We start from the raw sequence: 15,647 nt of genomic DNA, 5'->3' as shown, positions 1-15,647 counted from the left end.
GAGGGGCGGCCCCGGGGAGGGGGGGGGCGGCGCGGCGGGGCCGGGGACCGGGGGGCCGGTGCCGGGTCTGCCCGGGTCAGGGCCGTGCGGGGCGGGCAGCGGGAGCCGGGCCGGGCATCCTCAGCCGGCTGCTGCGCAGCTCGGAGGGGGCAGGAATCGCCTCTGCCCCTCACCGGTCACTGATGTGAGCAGAACCAAAGCAGGGTAAGGCGTACTCACAGCCTGCAGCCTTGTTTCTGGCTCCAGGGAGCTGCTGGGCGCTCAGCGGCAGTGCCCTGGTTTTGGGGCAGGGCTGGGTCACCCCTGGCGTCTGTGCAGCCTGGCTCCGCAGGCAGCCCCCGTCCCGCGGCTGGAGGCTGTGCTGCGCCTTGGGCTGCTCACGGCAGGGGATGCTCTGGCCTCGAACCGAGAGGGTGCACACGGCGGCAGGGGCAGAGCCCTGGCCGGCTGGAGGCTGGGCCCTGGCGCTGGGCTTGTGCGTGAACGAGTGCCCCAAGGGCCGGACGGCACCTCCCAGGAGCGAGAGGGGGATGAGAGTCACCAGGCTGCAGGCCTTCTGTCCCTGGAGTGCGTCCCAGAGAAACTGCGACTGGAAGGAAAGAAAGCAGCCGCAGCTTAGCTCTGGAGGCCTTGGCAAGAGGCAGGAAGGAAAAATCTTCCCCAGTCACCTACAGGTGCTCACTAAAGCGTCTTGTTGCACTCCCTCCCCAAGCTCAGCATGCTCACAGTCTCAGATTCAAATCATCTACGGGGTCAGTGCAGCTGCCCGTCTGATCTGCCTGCAGCAGTGCTCAGGCTCCCAGACTCTGCCCATAACATTGCTCTGAGCTGGAGTGGGGTTTGTGGAAAGAAATGCCAGAGCTGGCTGGGGAGACTTCAGTGATGAAGGATCTGACCCAGCCCCAAATAATGCTTTGCTGCTGGAAAAGTGTGTCCAGAGTTTAGACAGCTAGCACCAGTAGCCTGCTTTGGGAATTGGCTTGGTAGCCAGGACTCAGCTTGAGACAAACAGATCTGCTTTAAGGCTAGGTCCATCCCCAGGTTCCCCTGGTGCAATCCTCTGCTGGGCACCCGGAGATAATCCAGGACGTGACCGCAGCAAAGCCAAGGGTTCACACTATAGCACGCTCCTGCAGAGCGAGGATGACTGTGAAGGGGGAGCCCTGCACCGAGGGCTGAGCTCTGTGGTGTTTCCAGCACGGGCACTAACAGCATCAGAACACATGGACTGGACTCATCACCTTCCCTAGGAGGGGGCTTGTGTAATGCAGAGGGCAAATAATTTAGGGAGAGGCATTGTCTCCAGTGCAGAATACACTGAAAGACTTTTTTTTAGACATTTCCACGCTTCCCTTCAGTCCCTCTTCGTTCTGTTTACTTCATCGGGCTCCTAGTGGTTTAATGCTCCTAGCATGTTAGTGTCCCTAGCTTGTAAGAACTCCTTCCTAGGAGTTCATCTTATTTAGTCAGGAGATTCATGTTACGGCCCTGAAGGAGCAGCCCAGGCTGTGCTGCATGTTGGGGACAGCAGTGTCCGCAAGGCAGTATGACCACAGCCTGTTCTTTGGAATAGCAACGAGCAACATCTTCTGGGGAAAGGTGCCCGGGGGCTCTGTGCAGGTGACTGGCATGGCCCCCATGCACCCACTTGGAAAGAGACAAAGTCACAGAACTATAGGAAAACCCAAGGACCCAGACACTACGTTGGATCTCATTTAACTGAGCCACACCAAAGACACTCAGTGCCCACGATTCACTCCTCACGATCCTCCCGGGAATGACTTGTCTCTTATGTTGGCCTTGCAGGACGGACCGGGGCAATCTTCAGTTACCTGGATCTTGGAGGTAACAGGAGAGGATCTCTGGGTGTCAGTCGATCTATCAGTTGTGGGGAGCAGCCGGGAGAGCTGATTCGTGATGCCCAGGCCTCGGATGAGGTTCTTACGCTTCCGAAGAGCACTCACTCTTTTCTTCTCCTCATCCTCCACAATATCCTGGGGTTGCATGGAGTCATACTGCACTTGCTATATCTCAGGAAAGAAACACACAAGTTACAGCAAAGGTGAAGCCGTAGTAATGGGCAAGAGAGACAAAGCCACAGATTGCTCCGAGCCCTAAGAGTTTCAGACTTTGGGGTGGAGTGGGATGGAGATCCCAGTGGGAGGCGCTGCAAGGTAGGACAACACTGGTGCTTACAAGTGCCTCCCAGCACAAGTTCTCAACCCTCTGGACTTCTCAGAGGGGAGTTCCAGCCTTGTACTTTTGTTCCTCAGGAGACACACGCCCACGGCTCTGTTCCAAGAGCCCTGTTAGTGCCTTTGAGAGACCCATGGGTGAGCACTGACTAGAACAAAGTACCTTTTTATCCTGCGTCTCGGTGCTTCTGGAGGTGAGGTGGGTTATAGAAGCTGTGGTTTTGTTGGGGATCTGGGGTTTGTCCATGGCTGACTCTCCCTGCAGCTCTTCTTTCCTCTCTTTTTTCTTCTTCCTGGTAACAGCCTCTAACTTGTCTTTCTTCATGCGGATTTCCTCCAGTTGCTGCCTGCCATAGAAGAGCTGCCTTGGTCACTGGTTCCATAACAGCAAAACACTGCAAAGACTTCAACCTGAGGACATTTTGCTGTAGTCAGGAGTTCTGTAGTGAATAGATCATAATGGAAATGTGCTAAGAAGTGGGAGAGGAGTGCTGCTAAGAGAGAGACTACTGTACTCCACTGCTGTAAGAAATGCCCATGAATTAGGCTGGGACTGCCAGCAGGGTGGGAAGGGGGAGGATGCTTTCAATGTGTCTCCTGAGCCTAAAAGTCAGTGGAATATTGCATTTGCCTCTCAGAGGTACGCACTAAAGAGGCTGCTTTGCCATGGCAACAGCATATGCAGACTCTCCTCCTTCCAGCTCTCCCCAGCTTGCTTACAGCTGGTAACCAACAGGAGTCACTCCCAAGAAGGGATCAGAAGCGAGTGGTCTCTGTTCCGCCCCTGTGTAATGTGAGGGGTGGGTTTTCTGTGGGAGCAATGTACCTGGCACACTCCTCTCGTGCTTTGGATGATACCGTTTCCTGGAAGAGAGAGCTGCTCTGCTTGAAAAATGGCTCGTACTTGTCTGTTCCACACGCTGGGTAGATGCGCCGGTAGCTGCCCAGGTGCGAGTTCTCGTACTCCTCTGCCTGGGACAGCCACGCTGCCTGGTTGCTCTCTAACTCCTCGCGTCTGCAAACCAGGAGAAAGCACAGGCAGGCAGGGAGCTGCGATGGGAGACTCCATTATTTTTACTGCCCGAGAGACAAAGGGCCTGGCTAGCTTTGTCCCCGTCTTTCCCCGTCTGGGAGCCCGTTTCGCACAGTCACTGCAGGGAACCAGCACAACCCACACTTCTTCATCCTCTACATGCAGAATGCTGGTGAAGTATTTTCAGGTGCCTCCCCTGCTCCAGGCTCACAACCTGCCCCTCAGCCTTTTCAACCCAGTTAATAGGGCAGTTCAGTCACAATGTGCCTGTACAAGGAAAGCCTGCTACTCCGCATTGGGCTGGGAGATCTTCACGCCAGCAGGGAGCGTGGGGCAGCCGAGGGACATGCCGTGTGCAGGGCTGACACGCTCAGCTTCTCCAGCCTGTAGTTACCCCGGGTCTCATTGAAATGGGAGCTGGAGGGAGTTCCTGCCTTGCCCTGTGTGGCAGGAAAAGCCCGGGCAGCAGGCTCATCTCCAATGGCCTCGGGCAGCCATGTGGATTCATGATCATGAAAGGACACGCAGACAAAGAAGGGTGGGAAAACCCTCAGCCCTGGGAAAGGAGCCCTGCTCTGGAGAAGGGCCCTGTGGCCCGGGGTGCTCCCAGCCCCTGCAGCAGTGCTGCAGTCTGTCCTGTGAGCGTCACTGTAAGCCCAGGCATGCTGGCACGGCCTGACGGCAACACAAGGACGTGAGGAGCAGGCACAGCTCCATGGGGAAGGTTGTAAGGCCAGAGGCCAGAGCATGGGGAGCCTCAGATCTCCTCGCACCCAGGGACCGGTCCTGGCTCTTCCCATCCACGGTGCAGATGGCTTGGGCGATCTCATCTCAGAGGCCCTGTGGTGCCCCAGCCCCTGGAAGTTTCAGTGTCACATCCCGGCTCTCTTCACCAGGGGCCTGCAGCACCGTGCAGAAGAGCAATACCTGGATACCCGGGGAGCCTGATGGCTCTGGAGCAGCCGTTCCTTTGCCCGCTGTCTGTCTTCTTCCAGCACTTTTCTCTTGCTACAGGCATGCACGTTTATTAAGTTGATGGTGTCGCAGAGAAGGGCATCCTTCACCTCACGGTCCAGGCGAGTGTCCGTGGTGAAGCTGGGAGAGTGGTTCACCTGCCAAAACAAGCAGCTGGTCGAACCTGGCAACTCCCAGCAGCAGGACACCAACTCCCAGACCGTGCTGCCAGCTGCAGGCTTGCTGGCCCCAGCCTGCCTCCCTGTACACTTTCCATCAACCATCGAATATCCTGAGCTGGAAGGGACCCACCAGGATCGAGCCCAACTGATGCTCTCCCCTGTAACAGCGACAGAAAGCGGGAGGCTGCCCGCAGTGTCTGGTCCTGTCCCTCTGCCCCTTCTGCAGTGTGATGCTCATCCCCACCGCAGGCCGTTCAGCTCCTATACCCCACAGGACTGCAAGAGCTCAGGGCAGCTATCATAAATTCAGGATGCTGCTACAGATCAAGGAGCTCTAAGATTCAGGAAACTCCCTGTTGTTAGAGAGGGTGTACAGGGAGCAGGTTCTTAGATCTGGTGAATTGAGGTTGCTTAGCCTGCAGCAGGTTGCTTGGCCACTTGTCTTCTCAGACTGTTTAATGTTGTGAGCAAGGTGGCCCAGTTTAGTCAAAGAAGTTCTGTTCATCCCACCACCCCTTCTTCTGGAGCTTTCCCCAGACAAGCAAGCTCTCAGCTGTCTGCTGCTTCAACGCAGCAGGAGACTTTTCCTCACCTCTAGCAGCCAAGGTTTCAGGTTTCTGTCTAGCAAAATATCAAAACCCAGTATCTCGAAGCAGGCACAGCTAGTAGTGTGGTTAGGAAAGCAGCTTTGGTAATTGTGCTTCACCACAGGGTAAGCTGAAATAAGAGTCTTTATAATAATATCTTCAATATCTTCCCAGAGTTTTGTTGTGTTGTAGCTGTTAGCCATCATCCAAGCATTCAGGGTAGAGAGTTTCCTGTGTGGGGGACAGGAGATGGTAAGAGCTCAGCTGTGGTACCATGTTTCTCCCAAGAAAGATGGAAGTAAACCAATGTCCCCAACACAGCTTTCCTGCAGGGTGTGCACCAGGCATCGTGGTACCTGAACGAGACAATACCTCTTACTGCCCATCGTGTCATCCTGGATGAAGTTTGCATTACGTTTGTTGATAGCATAATTGGTCAAATGCATGCAGATATCACCCTGAGAGAGGAACCGCAAGAGACCTTTCATTAACTCTCAGCTGCAGAGTGTAAACAGAAACAACAGCCCCATCAGCACTAACCTAGCCGCCAGCCTCACCCACCCCTGCCTCCTCTCTCTCCGTGTCAGTGGCTTGCAGCAAGGAGTGAATTATGCTGGTGATTCATTCTCTAGCCAGAAGTTAGAGCAAACAGAGCTCTACCTGCTCCCTACCACTGTCCTGTCTCTTGGGGGTGAGCATGGGAGTAAGCTCCACAGATGCCATTCCAGTTGCGGCCCCACCAGAAAACAAGGGACTCCTCAGGGCAGAAGCTGCAGCACGATTTTGCAGATTCTTCCTCTTCTTTTATTCATCCAAAGCAAAAGACCTCTCCAATACATAAATGTACTGGAGTGAGGGAGGGCGTACAAATACGCAGCTCTGGGAGAAGTGGGCACATAGTCAGAAACCCAGGGTGTCTCACACCAGCCCGTGGCCAGAACGCAGCAATCCAACACTAGAGTCTGTCTTCCTCTGGGATTTTATAGGATATGGACCCCTACCTAGAGATGGGCATGGGTATGGTCTACAGCTTTCTTTCCCTGTTCTCCTTCCTGTCTTTCCTAGGCTGTTCCACTACCACCAGGTAATTCTCAGGTCCCTCTTCTACCTGAAGCACAGGCAGACACAGAAAGGTGCAGACCTGAGAATGCCCACAGAGGCGAGAAGCAGTAGCAGTGTTGCCCAGAGACGTTGTGGAGTCTCCATCTGTGCGAGATTTCAACACCTAATTGGGTGAAACTCAGAGAAACCAGATCTGAATTTATTGTTGACCCAGTTTAGAGCAGAATGTGGGACTCAAGAACATCCAACGTTCCTCCAAATCTGAACACCTCTCAGATTCTGTGATAATGCCAGTAAACAGCCCAGATGTGGGATCTGGGAGTAGATCTACTTCAGACACTCCCGAAATAACTTCTGTGGGGAGGAGATGCAGAGGGAGGGGAGAAGAGGAAAGAAAGAAAGCTGAGTCCCATAAAATGCACCAATACCCGCCTTATCAGGTTCTGGAATGCCCCTAGGACAAACTAGGGTCTAAAAACTATAGATACTATGTGAGTTTTTTGTAAACCTCCCTTTTTTACCAGGTTTCTCCTGCTGGGATCGATGTACCTCATGGTGGCAAACCGGGCCAGACCCTCCTTGTAGACAAAAATCCTCAGCGGGTCACAAGATGTGACCAGCACATAGATACGCATGTCAAATTTAAAGCCATCAATAAGGAAAGGCTGTGAGAAAAAAGGCAGGAGCAAGCATGAGATAAAGGAACATTGCTAGGCGTGCCGCGGATTCCTGGAGGTCAGCTGCTCTGCGTGCACTGCTGGTGCCACTTCCTGGCAGCTCAGCAGCGAGGAGAAGGGCAAGCTTTTGCTTTGCTGCACTGCAGCCACACCGGTGCCCGTGGCAGATTCAGGAGACATGGGGCAAAGGACACAGGGAGGAGGCAGGGTGCTGGAAGAGCTAAGAAGTTGCAATCCTCCACCTGTATTTCAAGACGATCTCCATTACCTTAGAGATATACTGCTGGCAGATCATGTGCTCTCCGTGTTTGATCTCCTCTGCATTACATGTTATGAAGATGCCTCTCCCCTGGCAGCCACTGTCTGGCTTGCAGATGAACGTTCTGTTTTTCCTCCTGCGCCTGTAGGCCTGGAAGTCTCCGTAGCTGTACAACGAAGGGGTGACTGTTACAAGCTGCAGAAAGAGAGCCCCTCACCTCTCTGATAACATTTGGATATTCACACTATGGCGCTGTGGGGCTGAGCTCACGTATCATGCTACATGGCTGATCTTCAAGAGCAGCTCCACTGGGAGCACGATGCCTTGAAGCGTCAGGCCCACACGGCAGTTAATTATTTTGCTCTTGAGGGAGGAACCCAGTCTCTATACCGGGCACCACATTTAAGGGAAATGGGGAGGCAAACAGGACAAATCCCAGAAAACAGTGCCAAGAACAATCAGAGTCCAGGAAACGCAACCTGGAAAGGCAGACTGAGAGAACTAGGTCAGTCTTCCCCAGAAAGGAGAGGACTGAGAGGACGTGTACCTGGTCCTATTAGCAAAACCCAGCAAACCACTGGGCCAGTGCCTACAGGAGAAGTACTAAAGCGCTGATATTTCAGCAAAGGTGCTTTAGGTCAGATATTAAGAAAACCGTCATAAACGTGAGGAGAGTTCAGCTGCAGAACGTATCTGGGAAGCCCTACTTTACGTCTTTCAGGAAATGCTACGAATAAAATCTGTCTGAAAACGGATATCTTATCTCCTTACACCACCCAAACTTACGAGTGCTCTTTGGCATCTTTCAGCTACACTTCTGTGATTGTTTGCCTGTGCATTATCAGCGAAGCCGGGCCTTCTGCCCCAAACTTCGAATAACGTGATGATAGTTTACATATAACTGTACCCGTATTTTGTTTAGCATGACGACCTGCACTCTCAGTATCCTCTGCCATGACACAGCATGCTTCTGTTACCTCTCCTGTTCCCAGTGAGCTGATGATCCTCAGAAGCACAGGTATTACGCTTCCCACCTAGCCCAGTGCCCTTTGTCCTTCAGGGTGGGTCCCTCTTCTGAGATTTAGCCCTTTGGCCTGCAACCTGCCAAGCAGCAAGGCGTGTGTTGTAGCAGGTGCTACTCCACAGCCTATTTCAGTCTAACCAGGATTAAAGATGTGTGAAACTAGAAATGGGTCTCGGTGCCCTGTTCAGATCCAGGGAAGGTTATGAAGGCCCAGGCCAAGACACGAAATCTCAGAGAGGCCCCCCCACGTCCAAGCCCTATCTGTCAAGCATAGACCTTCCCACTTCCTATTTCACACCCCCGTTCTCTGCTGCAGTAATGTGTATCACTCACTCAGCTGGCAGGCACCAAGTACGGGGAAAAATATTGTACTCCTTGGGGAAGAGTCTGAGCATGCGGTTAAGGTTGCGAGCCAACAAGTTCTTACGGCAGATCTCTATCATGCCAGGAAAATGGTTGATTTTCTGAAAGAGGTGCAGAAGAAAAAGAGAATCATCACTGGTAGTCCTTGAGACCCAGAGACAGCCAGTGTATGAAGAAAGAAGCAGCAGAACGGGAAGCCAGGCGAGCAGTTGCCTTGAACGTCTGCCCAAGGATAAGATTACACTAGAACCGCTTTATCTGAACTTCACCAGTGTGATTTATCTGCTCGTTCCATCTCAGCCCTGAAGCTCTCCCTTCCTAAAATATTGCAGCTTGTGGAAGGGAGCAGTTTGTCCAGAAGAACCATTTATTTCACCTTGCATTAAAGAGGCTGGCAACTTTCCAGTTCGTGCTACTGACTGAACTGTTGCTGAGGGCACCAAATCAGAGACACAACAGAAGCAGTGGCTGCTGAACCTGCGCACTCTGGGACCAACACCGATAAGGAGGGCGCACGGGTGCTCGTTTAGACACTTCTGGTTTGTTCTGCAACGCTTTGTTCCGCTAACCCTCTCTCACCCTCCTTTCCTGAGCTCTTCCTGCTGGGCGCCCTTTACACGGGGGTGTTTACCTGAAACCGTTTCATTTCCATGACACGCTCCAGAGAGACCGAGCAGTCCGTCCAGTACAGCGTCCATTCTTCATTTTCTCCCACTTCTTTCAGCCCGCAGCACCGTGCAGCACGTCGCACTGTACCAAAGAAAGCGTGTGACAAGGCGCCAGCAGAGGTGTAAATGCCCGGGACTGTTAAACCCCCAGACTAAACAGGAGCTAAACAAAGCTCTGCGGGCTGCACTGCCACCCGCACAGGTGAGGAGGTCTCGGTGGGACCCTGCAGGAGGCACCGCAGCCACCAGCTGTACCACGCTAACTCACTACAGACCCTGACCGCAAGTACACTGGGGAACATCGTCCCTGTAAGCCCTCCTGCTGTGGGGTCCCAGAGCACCCCCTGGATTACAGCAGGCTTGCATCCGCCACGTGTTTGATACCACACAGGCAGATACGAGTCTTCTGAAGACTGCCACACCACCTCCTGTGGGGATCCTCATCCACCTCCTGTCACCAAACCGCGCGTAGCCCTAGGAGGAACAGGCGCTGCCTGTCGCTCTGTGTAAAACAGTGCTCCTTGCACAGCCAGCCTTCAGCTGACCACAGCTAAAGGCTGTGACTTTCAGCAGTGTATATGTGGTTGCAGTGCGAGAGTAGTCATTAGCAAATTGACTAATAACATCTGTCCAATCGTTCCTTTAAGATACAGCTTGTGGCAGCCAAGAAGAGCAAGACGAGGAGCAGAAACCAGTTACCCAGAGCACGTCACTGGAGACGAATGGCAAGGAGATGTTGCAGGCACCGATCCAGCCTGTTCCACCACCCGCTTCAAGTTAAGCTGTTCACAGAGCTCGCTTCGTCTCCCCAAGCACAGGTACCAGTCCCGCTTTACGACTGCCCCCAGCCGAACCTGTCTCTCTGATCCAAGCAGAGGCATGGTGAATGCAGGTGTACGGGGTGGTGAGAGCTTGCAGTGCTGCCTGATTTGGGTCTCTTTAAGCACTGAGCACCTTGGCCCAAAGTGCAGGATTTTTACAGGAGTTACAAACAATAAATGCGTGAAACAAAAGCAACCATGCAGCAGAAATTCAACACCAGCACTCCTCGCTGGCCAACTGGGCATCCGAGGAGCTCGCTGCGGGTCGGTTTTGTCCAAAGGGGCACTTGGCAGTGCCCCAACCTTACCGCAGCGCCCCGGCCTTACCGCTCTCGTACTTGCAGGTGGTCAGGTTGATGGACGGGACGCTGGAATTGAAAGAGAGCAAACAAGAGCTGCTCAGTGCGCGACCAGAGCCCGTCTGAGAGTGGGTGGGCAGGAGGGGGCCGTGTCACCCAAATGTCACCCATATGTCACCCGAATGTCACCCGTGCCCCACGGAGCGTGTGGGCTCTGTGCAGGGACCAGCACGGCCCTGGGGGGCTGTGAGGTGACCCGGTCCCGACCACGGGGTGTTCCCAGGCATCACGTCGGGGTGATTTGGGGGTCGCGGAGCTCCTGCTCCGTGCTGGAGGGGCCCCAGAGGCCTCACCGGGGCAGGGCCCTGCCGGCACCTCGCGTCCTGCCCTGCTGCGGGGGGCACACGGGCACCGCGCCCCGGGACAGACACCAGGACACGGGGCGTGCATGGACAGGCTTTATGTGCGCGGCCGCGGGCAGCACGGACGGACCGACGGACCGACGGACAGACAGACCGACCGACGGACAGACAGACAGAGCTCCCCGCGCCGCCCCCTCCCGCCGCACTCGCCTGCGCTTCTTCCGCTTCCCCCGCGGCCCCGTGCCCGTGCCGGACGGGGGGGTCCCGGCGGCGCCGTGCCCGGTGCCGGTGCCGGGGGCCGGGGCCCGGCTCCCGCCCGCAGCCCCCGCGGCCGCGCCCCCCCCGCCCGCCTCCATGGCGCCGCTGCGGGGCCGCCGCCGTCTCCATGGCGACGCCCCCCCCCCCCCGCAACCATCGAGAGGCGGGCACGTGGGCGGGCGGGCACGTGTCCCGGGGGGGGTCACGTGTCCCGGAGGGGTCACGTGTCCCGCGGCGTGCCGGGCAGCAGCTCCCGCAGCAGGCGGCGCAGCTCGGGCTCGGGCAGCAGCGGGCGGCGCAGGGCGCGCAGGGCCTCGGCCTCCGACAGCGCCGCGAAGGGGGCGGCGGCCGGCAGGGGCAGGTACCCAGCCAGCTCGCACAGCGCCACGGCCGGCACCGCCTCGTCGGGCCCCTCGGGCTCCTCGAAGCTCGGCCGCCGTGCCCACAGCAGCACCCGCAGCCCCGCGGCCGCCGCCCCCCCCGCCGGCGGCGCTCCCCGCGTGGCGAACACGTTGTAGGCCAGGCCCCGCGCCGCCAGTCCGGCCGCCAGCCCGCACACCGCCTCCGCCACGGCCCGCAGCTCGGCGCCCGCCGTGTAGAACAGCAGCGCGGGCGCCGGCACGTCCCGCAGCAGGGCCGGGCCCCCCTCGGGGAGCAGCGGCTCGGCGGGCGCCGACTCGACGTGCAGCGGGTGGGCCAGGTAGAAGGCGTGCAGGTGCAGGTGGTTGACAGAGGCCGAGGCGCCCAGGCTGTTGAAGCCCACGCGGAAGCCGGGCTGGGTGCTGAGCAGCACGGCCTCCAGCCCGAAGCGCAGCAGCTGCGGGGTGAGCGCCTGCGGCAGCCCCAGCGCCGGCTCGGGCAGCAGCAGGACGTGGCCGCGCTCCAGCGGGCTGACGTTGATGGCCACCAGCACGCGGTCCAGGGGCGGCGGGTCACCCCCCGAGCGGCGCCGCAGGCGCAGCAGCACCTCCCCGGGCCGGATCCGCGTGAAGTTGAACTGCTGCGGGTCGAAGGGCTGCGTCAGGCTGCGGATGGCCTGCGGCGGCCGGCGCTGCGTGGCGCGCTGCGGGTTGAGCTGCGCCACCAGCCCCATGGCGCCGGGCAGCACGCGCGTGGGCAGCTCCTCGAGGCGGTAGCGGAACAGGCCCCGCGCCATGCGGTCCTGCCACGCGCCCAGCAGGGCCCGGTCGAAGCGGGACGGCGCGGCGCCGGGCCAGGAGACCCCCTGCAGCACGAACTCGTCCTCCCCGTACACGAAGTCCTCGGGCTCGGGGATGTCCGGTGGCCCCGGCTGCTCCCCGCTGCTCGCCGCCGCCATGCTCGGTGCCGCCGGGACCTGCCGGGGGAAAGGAGGGGGCGGCCGGGTGAGCGCCGCGGTGCCGGGGCCGGCCCCGTGCCCCGAGCTGCCCCCGGTGCCGGTGTCCCGGTGTCCCGGTGTCCCGGTGTCCCGGTGCCGGCCCCCCCCGCCCCTGCCCACGTGCCGCGCGGTACCGGAGGTGGGGCGGGGCGTGCCGGGGGGGGCGTTGCCATGGCAGCGGCAGTGACGTGGAGGCGGAAGCGGCACCGGCGGCATGGGGGGCGCGGGCAGCCTGCTGCACAGGGAGGCGCTGCGGGAGTACCAGGTGGGGGCGGCACCGGGGGCACCGGCACCGGGGGAGGTTGAGACCGGGGGCACCGGGACCGGGGGGCGCAGGGGAGGGGGCCGAAGGGGCTCCGGGACCGGGGGGCGCAGGGGAGGGGGCCGGGTTCGAGGCGGAGGGGACGGGACCGGGGGGTTCCGGGGACCCCGGGGGGAAACCGGGGCCGGGCTCGGGTCCCCGCCGAGGGCCCGGGGCCGCCCGGTGGCGGAGCTGACGCGCGCTGTGCCCGCAGGAGCTGACCTTCCTGAGCAAGCAGGAGATCCTGCTGTGAGTGCCCGGGCCGAGGGGGGGCTCCGCTGCGGGAGGGGGGCTGCCCCGGGGCAGGGGGGGGGCGGCGAGGTTGGCCCGGGGCCGGGCGGAGCCGTTTCCCTGCCCGCGGGGTGCCGGCGGCTCGGTGCGAAGGTCGCTGGGTGCGGCCGCCCCGGGCACGGTGCCCGGTTAGAGCGGGGCCGCCCGGGGCACGCGGGGGACGGGCGGCAGGGCCGGGTCCTCGCCCCCCGGGGCCGGTGCCGGGAGCCGGTGCTGGCCCTGCGCTGCCCCCGGCCCGGGGGCTGCCCCCGCACAGAGCCGCTCTTGTTCTTGCCTCCTCAAGTGCCTACAAGAGGTTCAGTGAGCTGCTGCCAAAGGAGCAGAGGGACAATGCCTGCTCCCGGCGTGTTCCCAAGAGCCGCATCCTGACGCTGCCCGAGCTGCGGGTACGGAGCCTGGCGGCAGTGGGACCCCACGCTGCTCCCTGGGGGGCTGCGTCTGGGCAGGGCAGCGCTCACCCCTCGGGACCCCCGTGGTGCCCAGGCTCAGTCCTTGCCGTGCTGCTCTGACCGGCACTCGGGCAGCATATCACCAGCCCATATCAGCCGTGCCCACAGTTGGATCCTTCGTCCCCATTGTGCCACTGGGCTGAGGGCCCTGCTGCCTGGGGTGGCACAGCTGCACTGTGCGCCATGGCCTGGTGGCAGCGTGGGGCTCCCCGGGTGTGCGGGGCAGTGCTCCACGGGGCCTGGCACCTGTGGGAGCCTGCCCTGAGCCCCCCCATCTCGGCAGGCAAACCCCTTCCAGCACCGGATCTGCAGGGTCTTCTCCACCTCGGAGGAGGGGGACGACAGCATGTCCTTTGAAGACTTCCTCGACATGCTGAGTGTCTTCAGCGACTCCGCCACCCCGGATATCAAATCCCACTACGCTTTCCGCATCTTTGGTAACTCAAGGGGCAGACGCAGTGTTCTGGGATCCTCCCCCCGTGGCTGGGGACAGCCTGCAAGGGCTGGCAGGGCCCTCAGGGTGCCCACAGCAGCGGCAGCTTTAGGGACTCCCTGCGGGGACCGTGCATTCGGCAGGGTGTGCGTAAGATGTGCAGTGCGGGGTCGCCGTGCCTGCAGGTCATCCAGGCCCCCCCTTCCCTAAGCATGAGTGCTTCTGACTCGAGGCACGGGGGCCCTGCTGAGATGTAACTTTCCTCTCCCCAAAGACTTTGATGAGGATGGGACTCTGTCCAGAAAGGACCTGGAGAAGCTGGTCAACTGCTTGACGGGGCAAGGCGAGGAGGTGTCTCTGAGCAACGCGGAGATGGAGCAGCTCATCGAGAACGTGAGGACCGTCAGGCTGGGCAGGGGTCGCTGCATGGTCCTGGCCACGCAGAGCTCACTGCTTTTCTCTCTCCCCTGCAGATCCTGGAGGAGTCAGACATTGACAAGGACGGCACCATCAACCTCTCCGAGTTCCAGCACGTTGTCTCCCGCTCCCCAGACTTTGTCAGGTACCGTGGCCTGCAGTGGTGCAGTCCCAGGGGGCTCTGTCCAGGGGCTAGCCCACCCCGATTGCTGCTCTGGCTTTGGGGCAGAGCTCTCACGGGAGCAATAAGGCAAGCCTATCCCTCACGAGGTCTCCTGTAACAGTGAAGGGAACTTCATCCCATGATAACTCTGTAGAGGCCTCTGGCACAGGGTGATGTGTCCCCAGAGCACAGGTTGCTCGCACACCGCCCGCTTGCAGCACCGTGAGGAGATGCAGAACTTGTCGTGTCTCTTGCAGCTCCTTCAAGATCGTCCTGTGAGAGCCCTGCAGCTCTCCAGCAGAACTGCTTCTCCAGCTACCACAGCTCTTCATGGTCTCAGACATTTCCTCTTCCAGCGAGCAGGGCGGCAGAGGGCCCTGCGCCTCACCAGCCTGGCAGTACCGCAGTGCCTTAGGCAGGACTCCGCTCCTGCTCCCTTCTGATGCCCAGCAGGCGTCCGCAGGGCTCTGCAGCCGATGAGTGGTCCTGGGACGCTGCCTTCCACGGTCCCGGACATGTCCACCAGACCAGGCAGCAGCTCTGCTGCCCCAGGATCAGATTTTAGCCCTTTACAAGCGCAGCTCTGTGGTGGGTTGGGGCAGGCACAGAGGTGCTCCTGGCTGCGGCCACGCTGCACCGAGCACAGCCCCCCCACCGCCCACAGCACCAGTTTGTGCCTTCCACTGCTCTTCCTCGGGGCCTTCCTGCACAACAGGGATTCTTCTAAGAAACAATCCACCTCAGATGCAATGTCCCAGCAGCGATGCTGTCCTCGTGCCACTCCGGAGCTGCCCCTCGCTGCTTGGGGGGCTGGCCCCAGGGCAGCAGGAGCCACAGCCGCACTCTGCCGCAGCATCAGCGCGCTCAGGGTCTGGGTTTCCTTTTCTTTTCCTCTCTGCCCCTCCTCGGGCTCGCATTCAGCCGTTGCTCAGCATGGTGCAAGGAGCGCCTGGCCTCTTCCTCTCTGTGCTCTGGAGAGGACAAATAAAGGGCTCTGGTTTCACCCTCTGCCTGGCCCTGCTGCTTTTGTCTCGCCCCGGGGGATGGAGGGGGGGGGGGCAGCCCCCGGCGCTGCAGGACCGCTGCCATGAGGGGTGCTGGGGACGCGGCCTCCTGCCAGGCCCCTCTGCCTGTGCCAGCCGCAGCTCCCAGGGATGGGAACGGGTCCTGTGGGGGGCCAGGCACTGCCGGGGAACACCTCCACCCCTGGGGGGCACCTCCACCCTCGGGGGGACGCCTCCCTCCTCGGGAGCACCAGCGGCTGTTTCCCAGCGCGCTCAGCGGGCGCTGCACAAAGAGCTCGGCTCTTAAGCAGGAGGCACAAAAGGAAATCCAGGGCAGGCAGCTACCTTTGGGGCGAGCAGCGCCGGGGCTTTGTGTCTGTTCATCCAGCGGGCTTCGCCCTGGCCGGCTGCCAGCCGCTGCAACGGCCCCGTGCGGGGAGCCCGCGGCTCCCGGCCTCCCCCAGCGCTGCGCCTGGTGCTGCTGGAGC

General features: G+C 59.8%; 3 protein-coding genes across 3 annotated transcripts; 1 reads left to right on the top strand and 2 right to left on the bottom strand.

Moving 5' to 3' along the window:
- Window positions 1-2,000: 2,000 nt before the first annotated feature.
- TTLL13 (tubulin tyrosine ligase like 13) lies at window positions 2,001-10,411 on the bottom strand (the record flags this gene model as incomplete). Its single annotated transcript, XM_084293561.1, has 12 exons — window positions 2,001-2,030; window positions 2,359-2,542; window positions 3,022-3,210; window positions 4,156-4,340; window positions 4,957-5,182; window positions 5,324-5,409; window positions 6,535-6,678; window positions 6,959-7,115; window positions 8,307-8,437; window positions 8,968-9,086; window positions 10,153-10,193; window positions 10,392-10,411. The coding sequence occupies 12 exons, from the start codon at window positions 10,409-10,411 to the stop codon at window positions 2,025-2,027; spliced, it is 1,488 nt and encodes a 495-aa protein (XP_084149687.1). The 3' UTR covers window positions 2,001-2,024.
- A 515-nt stretch (window positions 10,412-10,926) lies between these two features.
- GDPGP1 (GDP-D-glucose phosphorylase 1) lies at window positions 10,927-12,167 on the bottom strand. The gene has a single exon (XM_084293400.1). The coding sequence runs from the start codon at window positions 12,060-12,062 to the stop codon at window positions 10,965-10,967; it is 1,098 nt and encodes a 365-aa protein (XP_084149526.1). The 5' UTR covers window positions 12,063-12,167; the 3' UTR covers window positions 10,927-10,964.
- A 129-nt stretch (window positions 12,168-12,296) lies between these two features.
- CIB1 (calcium and integrin binding 1) lies at window positions 12,297-15,163 on the top strand. The gene is made up of 7 exons (XM_084293579.1): window positions 12,297-12,366; window positions 12,617-12,651; window positions 12,977-13,079; window positions 13,426-13,579; window positions 13,850-13,968; window positions 14,049-14,137; window positions 14,413-15,163. The coding sequence occupies exons 1-7, from the start codon at window positions 12,316-12,318 to the stop codon at window positions 14,432-14,434; spliced, it is 573 nt and encodes a 190-aa protein (XP_084149705.1). The 5' UTR covers window positions 12,297-12,315; the 3' UTR covers window positions 14,435-15,163.
- The last annotated feature ends 484 nt before the right edge of the window (window positions 15,164-15,647 follow it).

This window comes from Netta rufina (genome assembly GCF_964035555.1).
Source record: "Netta rufina genome assembly, chromosome: 11".
NCBI lineage: Eukaryota > Metazoa > Chordata > Aves > Anseriformes > Anatidae > Netta > Netta rufina.
This window is presented reverse-complemented; position numbering and strand designations above follow the sequence as displayed.

Coding starts and splice junctions, on each gene's coding strand:
- GDPGP1 (XM_084293400.1), bottom strand. CDS start 12,062: ATGGCGGCGGCGAGCAGCGGGGAGCAGCCGGGGCCACCGGACATCCCC.
- CIB1 (XM_084293579.1), top strand. CDS start 12,316: ATGGGGGGCGCGGGCAGCCTGCTGCACAGGGAGGCGCTGCGGGAGTAC. Junction 13,080..13,425: donor TGACGCTGCCCGAGCTGCGG/GTACGGAGCCTG, acceptor CCATCTCGGCAG/GCAAACCCCTTCCAGCACCG. Junction 13,580..13,849: donor CTACGCTTTCCGCATCTTTG/GTAACTCAAGGG, acceptor CTCTCCCCAAAG/ACTTTGATGAGGATGGGACT.